The 9,042-nt window shown below is 30.1% G+C and overlaps 1 protein-coding gene across 1 annotated transcript in view; it reads right to left on the reverse strand.

Annotated features, from left to right (window-relative positions):
• The window catches only part of LOC106684220 (paired mesoderm homeobox protein 2), an 81,584-nt gene that overhangs the window by 3,501 nt on the left and 69,041 nt on the right, over positions 1-9,042 (reverse strand). Inside the window, exons 2-3 of the mRNA XM_067046044.1 lie at positions 5,263-5,441; positions 113-212 (exon numbers count right to left, since the gene is read on the reverse strand). Of these exons, the coding sequence (XP_066902145.1) occupies positions 113-212; positions 5,263-5,441 (279 nt within the window). The remainder of the gene's footprint in view (positions 1-112; positions 213-5,262; positions 5,442-9,042) is intronic.

Here is a 9,042-nt window from a genome sequence, read left to right on the forward strand (position 1 = left end):
CGAAAATACTTATGAGAATTTATTATTTTTTTTTTTCGATTTTATAGAATACTTAAATATTAATATTGTAAAATGTTAATATTAAAACATAAAATAAATAAAGAATACCGACCAGGCCTAGGTGCCAGGGGCTGCTCTGCTGGGGTGCTGTCTGTTCCTCGCATACTCCGCTCGTTCCGGCGGAACTTGGCTCTTCTGTTTTGAAACCATACCTGAATCACAAAAGTATTTGAAAATATATAAGAAATATACAAATAATTTTGTTTGTATTTGAGATTTAAAGGACTCGATGTCGATGTAGAGCTATTATGCATTTTTATTTAACAGCTTTTACATTTTCCAAACATATCTTCTAAACCAATCAGAAGGAGATTCATATGCTTTTAGAAAAACAATAAGTGTATTTTATTGACAAGTCAATTTATACAAGAACCTGTTTCTTATATATTGTATCATTATTGTAGTGAAATTACTCTTGCTTGTTTAAATTGCTTTATTATTGATTCATAAACCTCTTATTATATTATATTAATGAAAACTCATCCAGTAAGAACTTATAGCATTAAGAAGATATAAATATGGTTTTGAGTGAAGACCGTATGAATAATATTAATAACGAATTATTGCAGAAGCTTCTAATTATGCTGCAAGATGAAAATTTTTATAGTAAACCCAACAAATAATTATATTAATTTTTTTTTTCGAAAACGATATAAGTCTTGGAAAATTATAGATGCTCATTTGAAAGATAATTCTTGGCAATCGAAAATACATTTCAATTTGGACCAGTATTAGCAAATGTACAGCGTATTGTGAGGATTTACGTGCTCTAAAAAAAACAAAAAAAAAACAGTGTAATTTTATTTGATGGAAATCGTCAGATCTCGTCAAAAGGGGAATGACAGATATAGTAAAAAATAAGTTTGTTATATAATAGTACAAGAGCCCAAAAGGAGAAAAAAGGCAGTTATCTCACCCCAATTTTTGATTACTTTAATGAAAACTATGCATAATTAATAGTCAAAATTGATGAGTCTGCCAAGTATAGGTAGGGGGAATAAAAATGGCGGCTGTTTCAAAGCGATAAAAAAAACTAATTTTCCATTCGGAGCTCTATATCTTAAAAAGTAGGAACAACACAAGAAAACCTAAGAGAACGTCATTTAAAGAAGAGTAAATTTGCTAAAATATGAGCCCTAATAGAATTATTTCCGTTAAATAGTTTTCGAGATATAGCTTTTTAAAAAGCAACATTTCATAAAAATATTGTATGGGACGAACTGAAAGATCAGTAGTTAGTGAATTTATTTTGAAAAATTTCAAAAACCATTTGACGTACAGATGTCTATCAGCACTCAAATTAAAGCTAGTTTAATGGCTATCTGTATTATAGCTATAAAGTATTTTATGATGTTTATCTTCTTAGGAGTAATAGTTAATATGAAATTTGCTAAAATAAATTGATTTATAGTTGTTCGGACAAATTTTCATTTGCCAAATTTATATTCATATGTGAATATCATAAAAACTACTTCCCCTACGAAGATAAGTGTCATAAACTACTTTATAGAAAGTTAAATTTACTTTTTGTCAGTGTTGGCAGACAAATGTGCGTCTTATGGATCTAGAGATATATTTTTTCAAAAATCCAACATTTTATACGAACAACTAGAAATTAACATTTTGTGAGTTTATTTTGTCAAATATCATAAAAACTACTACTCCTACAAAGATAAACATAATTAACTATTTTGTAGTAAATTTAACTAGCTTTAATTTGAGCGCTAGCAGACATCTGTACGTCCAATAGGTTCTCATATAAAGTTCATAAATCAAACTTATTGTCCGTACAACTATAAATCAATTTATTTTAGCAATATCATGAAAACTACTATTCCTACGAAGGTAAAGGTCATAAACTTCTGTATAGTCCCTTAAAATAGCTTTAATTTGTGTGCTAATAGAGATCTGTATTATTGGACGTAAATAGCTCTCTTAGGGCTAATATTTTAGCAAATTTACTCTTCTTTAAATAATGTTCTCTTAGATTTTTTATTGTTGTTGGTAGTTTTTAAGGTATAGAGCTCCGAATGAAAATCAATGTTTTCTTAAGGTTTTGAAACAGCCGCCATTTTTTGTTTTCCCCTACCTATACTTGGCAGACTCATTAATTTTGACTATTAATTATACATAGTTTTTATTGAAGTAATCAAAAATTGGGGTGAGATAACTGCCTTTTTTTCTTCCCGGCTCTTGTACTATTCGCTATTGCTATATTTGAGGATGTATATACTTTGATATCAATTAATATATAGATGAAGTGATAACACGGTAACTATGGTAACATAAATGCTAACCTAAACTTTGTTTTATAAGCGGTCTTCTAGTCGTAATTGTAATTAATTGTTGTAATAAGTTGTATATTGGTCCAATTTAGTTGATTTTTTTTTTATTCTTTTGACAATTTGATTATCTATGATATTGTCACAAATATACTGCAACTTCAACATGATTTAATTAATCTGCACCAAACTTGGCACTGGTTTAGGGCTCTATAAACTGCACCAACAGGTACAAATCGAATATAATTAAACAAATTAGAACGGGAGGTATAAATCAAAACGTTTTATAAGTTTTTCATTATTTGAAACTATTATTTAGCCTTTGTAAGGGCATTAAATCTAATGTTTGTTAATTAATGTTAAAAGAGGATACATTCATCTTTCCAACGGTTGTGGTGACCTAGGAATTGGATTAAGTGCAGAGCAGTTATGAACGATTAAATGATCAATGGTCACCATTGTTAAAAACAAAAAACAAATATGATTTGCTTTTCCCTAAAAAAAATTTTTTTCATTATGTTTTTTTAAATTTTTAGTGAATAAGAAATCATTTAATAGATTAAGTATTATTTTTTTCTTATTCTTCAGAAAGAGACAAATCAATCGTCATATGATAACCCTGAAAAATGTATATTTTTTGAGCTACGCGCCAAAAATGCATAATTTTGTTAACTTTTTTTTATGGTAAAAATCGGATCAGTCAATTGCCTTCCCGGGAAGTCCTGAACATTTAGCAAACTATTTGTGTGATCTTCGAAAAAAAAAATCTAAAAACTAGGGAAGGCGCAAATTATGAACAAAACATTGTTTTTTCTATTTTTATAAACATTCTTATTTCATTTTGTCCCTGCTAAGAATACAGCAGTTTAATAAAAGATAACGAAGCTATAATGCAAGCGGCAAAGATCGGGCGATCTCTCTATTTTTAATTTATACTAATGTGATATATATGTATACTATTTTAGGTAAATCTTTCATAAGCATGCATTTCTACTTAGTTTGCCAAAAGAATATATCTCTCTAGAATTTTCAAGTTGAAGGGGCCTTTAAATTTGAATTGAGGAGGAAATAATGAAATAAAGAATGCTGAAAAAATTAAATAATATACTTACATATTCCTCTATTGTCAATGGCAGCAGGGAAAATAAAAAATAATAATTATGAACACAAAATGATATAAAGTCAATTCAATAATATAAATAAAACTGCATTTTATGCACGATAATATTATGTTATTATATCTAATCATTTCTGGCCTAGTGTGCGGAGGGTCTAACTTCATAAATTAATTCTCTGTATTTTCAATATTGAATCTATTAAAATTTAGCATTGAAGATATGGTTAAGATCAGAATGCAAATATTAGTAAACCGTAATATTTTTCTATCATATATGGATCGCGCCGCTCTAAATTAGACACTGGGGCAGTTTCTTTATAAACATTTTATATTTTGGTTAAAATATATTGTTATTTCTTCATGGTTTCAATAACTGTATCTATCTAAATTGATAATTTTTATACACATTGGTTAACCGTCAGTGAACCTTCTAAAAATAAAAATTTTTAGTATCGTAGTAATTTAATTATTATTGTGATCCATTTGATCTCGTTTATAAAATAAGCCAAACATACTTTTGCAAAAAGAAAATGTTAAAATTTTGCCTGATGATATATTATTAAAAGTATTTCTCTGAAAACTGTTAAAATTAGAGTTAGTCAATCTCTAGATTGTGCTGTAATAATTATCATGATATAAAAAAAAAAAAAATAAGCCAAAAATGTTGAGTAAATAATTTTATTTTTCGATTACTATAAAAAATTCGTTTTAATGGTTTCTTGGAGCGCGAAAAACGAATATCAAATTTATTTCTCCATAAAAAATTATTTGATCTTACTTCGCGGGCTTAGCCGGGCTAAATTATTTTAATACTATGTTATTATGTTGACATCTGGGGGTAATAATTACCGAATGGTTTTTGGATGTAGAATAACAAGAAATATTGTAAATTGAATTAAATAACTAAATTTGGAATATGAAAGAACAAAAATCGCTCTCTATATAGTATGACAAAAAAATTTCATCTTAGGTTCCTAAAAAAATCCTTAGACACGACTTTTCATAAAAAACACAAAACATCTTGTCTGGCCCATATCGTAAGGTCAGTCGGTCCGAATAGCTCAATAATATAATAGGCCCATTATATTTTGTTTGAACCAGCTAAATAAAATAGTTTCTGTTTTTTTTTTTTAATGAGAGCTGATATCCGGCTTTAGTTGGTAGTTACGTTGGATTTGGATAAAATTGTGAGGAGTTTACTTATTTCGTGAATAAGGGACATCGTTAGAAAACAAATATCTACCAAAAATAAATATATAATTTTTGATTTATATGAAAGCTCTTATTTAAGAATTTCAATAGACGCTGAAAACAAATCTGACTTAATTTTCCTATAGAAGAACTAATTTTCCGGGGGCGTATTGGCAAGAAGTCTTGGACATATGTCGAATATTTCTCGACCTAGTATCACCAAAAAAAATTTACATTAAATCGGTGATCCTACTTACTAGGATCCCTTTGTTAGTAAGGCGACCGCCAGGTCTTTTACCCAATTAAGGGTTAACTAAGTTTTAGAAACTGAGTATATCTCAGCAAGACTACCGAATCCACAGGGTGGGCTCACGGCTAAAGTAACTGAATAAATAATTATCTGCCGTATTCGAACCCGGGCCCAGGAGCTACCCCAAGACCCTTAATATACATTATCACCATAAAATATTTTTTATGTATATTTATTATGTATATATTGTATATGTATATATTTTATGTATATTTATCTTCACATACTTTCTGGAGATAAAGTATATTATTTCCCTTATTATGCTTTATCATATAATTATCAATATGCTACTGAATACTAACCTGTACCCTGGCTTCGGAAAGACCAACCCTCCTGGCCAACTCCTCTCTCACGAAGGCGTCTGGATAATGAGTCCTCTCGAAGACCTTCTCCAGGGCCTCCAGCTGGCTGGAACTGAACGTGGTCCTGACTCTTCGTGGCTTACCACCCTTCCTCCTCTCTTCGGCGTCGCACTCCTCTTCTGGAAATAATGTTAAGATTATAGTTTAGAGAGTCAATCAGTTGCCTCATTAAATTAGATTTGGTTTAATTGTGTGCTATATATAGTTTAGGCAATCCTAAGAACCAATGATAAATGAAGCAAGGAATGCAGTTTAGCAATGCAGCTACGGATGTATTATCCACATTCAAAATTCACTACACCTCTCGATAGTCGATAGATCAAAGAACTTGGTTCACTAAATTGAAATCCAAAGTATAAAGGTATGACTCTTCACAATTTTGCGTTATTTTTTCAAACATATATAAAACTTCTAATAAACTAAAATGTGAGTCTAAATTGGTGACTAAGGCCGTTCGTAGCTCAGGTGGTTAGGCACAGTCTTACCGATCTGAAATCTGCTGACGGCGTCGGTTCGAATCCGACTTTTTTCATTGACTGGCTGACGTACAAAATGAGAAACTTTAGCCTCATGGTTTAGCTTTAAAGGACTCGAATGTTCGGAGAGACTTTTTATTTATTAACTTAAGAAACTAAAAAAAAAAAATTTAGTTTTTTCAAATCTTTCTATGGTAACCGCATTACTATGTATAAACTTAAGTACAGTAAAATATTGTTTTCGGTTTGAGAACTTGAGTACGAGTAATATCATAAGAGTTCATGATATGAATTTTAATAATCATTTGTGATTTAAATCAAGTCTTAAAATCGGGTTTACTATCAAAATACATAAAAAAAAGTACCTTATTTTACTGGAAATTCCAGAATTAGATAGGTTTGAGAAAAACTCCAGAGTAGTCATAAGAAGAAACACATAACAAATACCATTGTTATGCAAGGGGGTACCCACAGGGGCAGCTGCCCCCCCTCCCCAAAAGTGAAAAAAATTATCAATTTAATAAATTATATTTTTTTCAAGCAAATACTTATTGTAATAACTAATAAATTACCGCGACAATTATATATAATTTTATTCAAATTTTGGTTTCCTTCGCCTTTACCGTGCTGAAATATCTCAAACTGATCGACTATGGCTTACCCCTAGTTTTGGGTACGCCCTTGTTATGATTAAATCAAAATTAATTGATTGATTGGACATCTTTCTTGTGTGTTTTGGTGAGCGTATATGTACATGGTAAATTTGATTAAGATGTCTTCCGATATAACTAATTCAAATTCGACAACTGTTCCAACAGACGTTAGTTAGGAACCTGTAGGCAAAAACATTTGTATACCGTTAATCAGAAAGTGTTTAGACAGTATAAAATTTCCTAGCGGGCGGTAAATGGGTTAGAAGAATGACAATTAGGTTAGAAGTCACGGTTCTATCACGTGACATGATTTTAATTGGTATTTATATCGATTGTTGACAATTATATCGAAACCACCTGATCGGTTAAACATTTGATTGATAAATAACTCATATCCATATTCAACTGAGTCGATCCAATCCATTGTTGGTTTTTTTTTTTTAGATGAAAAAAAATTAGTTAAAAAAAGAACGTAAGAAATGAATCAGAGAACACTGTGCTATTAGTTTATGTTCCTGTTATTATTTAATACCTAACAGGTACTCCAGAACCAGAGATATTTGAACAGAAAGCCCTCCGTACCCACTCACAGGAGCGATCTGGGATCAGATTATCACATGAGGAACTAACACTAAGGGTATTCATGATCTTAACTTTAACATGTTAAAGCGTATTAAATGGAAAAACTCATGTTAAATGGAAAAATATTTCCTTCTTTTCCCATGTTAAAACGATATAACATTAGGGGTATTTATGATTCATAATCATGAGAGATAGTTGACCGTGGATGACGTATACGAAGAGAAGATGGTTGGGAGTGCGGTCAAATTAAAACACAAATAAGTTGATGTAACTTATTTAATCGTGCCAACGTTTCGGCTAGAGTTTCTAGCCTTCATCAGGGCTAAGAACAGAACAAGATAACAACCAATGAATATAGAAAATAAAAAATAAAATATAAACAGAATGACATAAAGTGAATAATTTTACAGGATGAAATTAATATTATAAAGTGATTAGTGAAGTGGAAAATGAAAATGTATACATAGGTAATTGAATAATTAGATAACATAATTAAGGAAATAAAATGAAGTTATATAATGCAAAGAAATATGAATATATTAGTTATTAATAATTCAAAAATTAAAATGTGGAAAGAAAAATAAAATTGAGAGAAAGAAAATGTATGTAACCATAATAATTGATAAAGAGGCAAAATATAAGTAAAGTTTAACAAAGGAAATGAATAGAAAAATAAATATTTCATATAATAAAATAAATCTTTCAAAATATTTTTTTCCCTATTCATTTCCTTTGTTAAACATTACTTATATTTTGCCTTTTATTTATGATGTGCTCAATGTAAAATGTTTTACCATGTCAAATGTTATGAGTATAGGATTGTGAGCAGGCCTATTTAAAGTCATGCTATTTTCTTAGCTGCTTTTCCTTCCAAAACTTCATGTTATTGTTTACTTATAAGTTTTCATTAAAGTAATGTATTACAACATGCCAAAATTAAGTGAAAAGTAGAAGTTGTTACTAAAGTAGAAAGTTTGGCTACTGAGTGTCTTGTTGATCTTTTAACTAGCGAAGAAGAGAACCAAAAGAGCTAATTGACAAGTGTCATTACATTATTATTATCATCGATTGCTTTATTAGTTATCAAATCATCCAAAACAATACTAACACAATCAAAACATAAACTAAGAGCACCTAACCTAACACAACAAACAAAACGAAGACGTGCTCAGCTGGTCTGTTGCGTGACGTCATTCTCCATTTAACAAACCTAGTAACCGATTCCCAACCATGTTATATCGGTTTAACATGGTAAAATAAGGAAATATTTCTCCATTTAACAAGAGTTTTTCCATTTAACACGCTTAAAAATGTTAAACTAAAGATCATGAATACCCCTATTGAACATGGTTGAGGATGTTAACATAATTAATAGGTTTGCTAAAAGGAGAATGACGTCACGCAACAGCCAGCTGAGCTCGTCACCAATTTGTTTGTTGTAGTAACAAGCAATGTAAAAAGCTAGTTAGTATATGTTAGTGTTGTTTTGGACGTTTTTATAACAAATAAAGCAATGGATGACAATAATAATAATGAAATGACATTTGTCAATTAGCTCATCTTGATTCTCTTCCTCACAAGTTAGAAGATCAACAAAGCACTCACTAGCCAAATTTTCATACAACTTCCACTTTTCACGAAATTTAGGCATGTTGTAAAAAATTAGTTTAAACAAAAATTAGAAGTAATCAATGATATGATTTTTTCGAAGGAAAGGTTATAAAACAGAAAATCAGCTACTATTTAACATGACTTTAAATAGGGCTGCTCACAATCCTACACTAATAACATTTACCATGGTAAAATATTTTACGTTTGACAGAACATCATGAATACCCCTAGTGAATTGTTTTCAGAGACTGGTCAATCAATATATCATGATATAAAAGCAAGGAGGTTAAATATCCTATCCTAAACAGAAATTCCAAACTAAAACCAGAAACAACTGTTCTTACATTTAGAACAATCCTCAGGCCACTGCTGATGTATGGCTGTGAAGTCTGGGGAGC

This window comes from Halyomorpha halys, unplaced genomic scaffold, assembly GCF_000696795.3.
Source record: "Halyomorpha halys isolate HHAL.00 unplaced genomic scaffold, Hhal_1.1 Scaffold557.1, whole genome shotgun sequence".
NCBI lineage: Eukaryota > Metazoa > Arthropoda > Insecta > Hemiptera > Pentatomidae > Halyomorpha > Halyomorpha halys.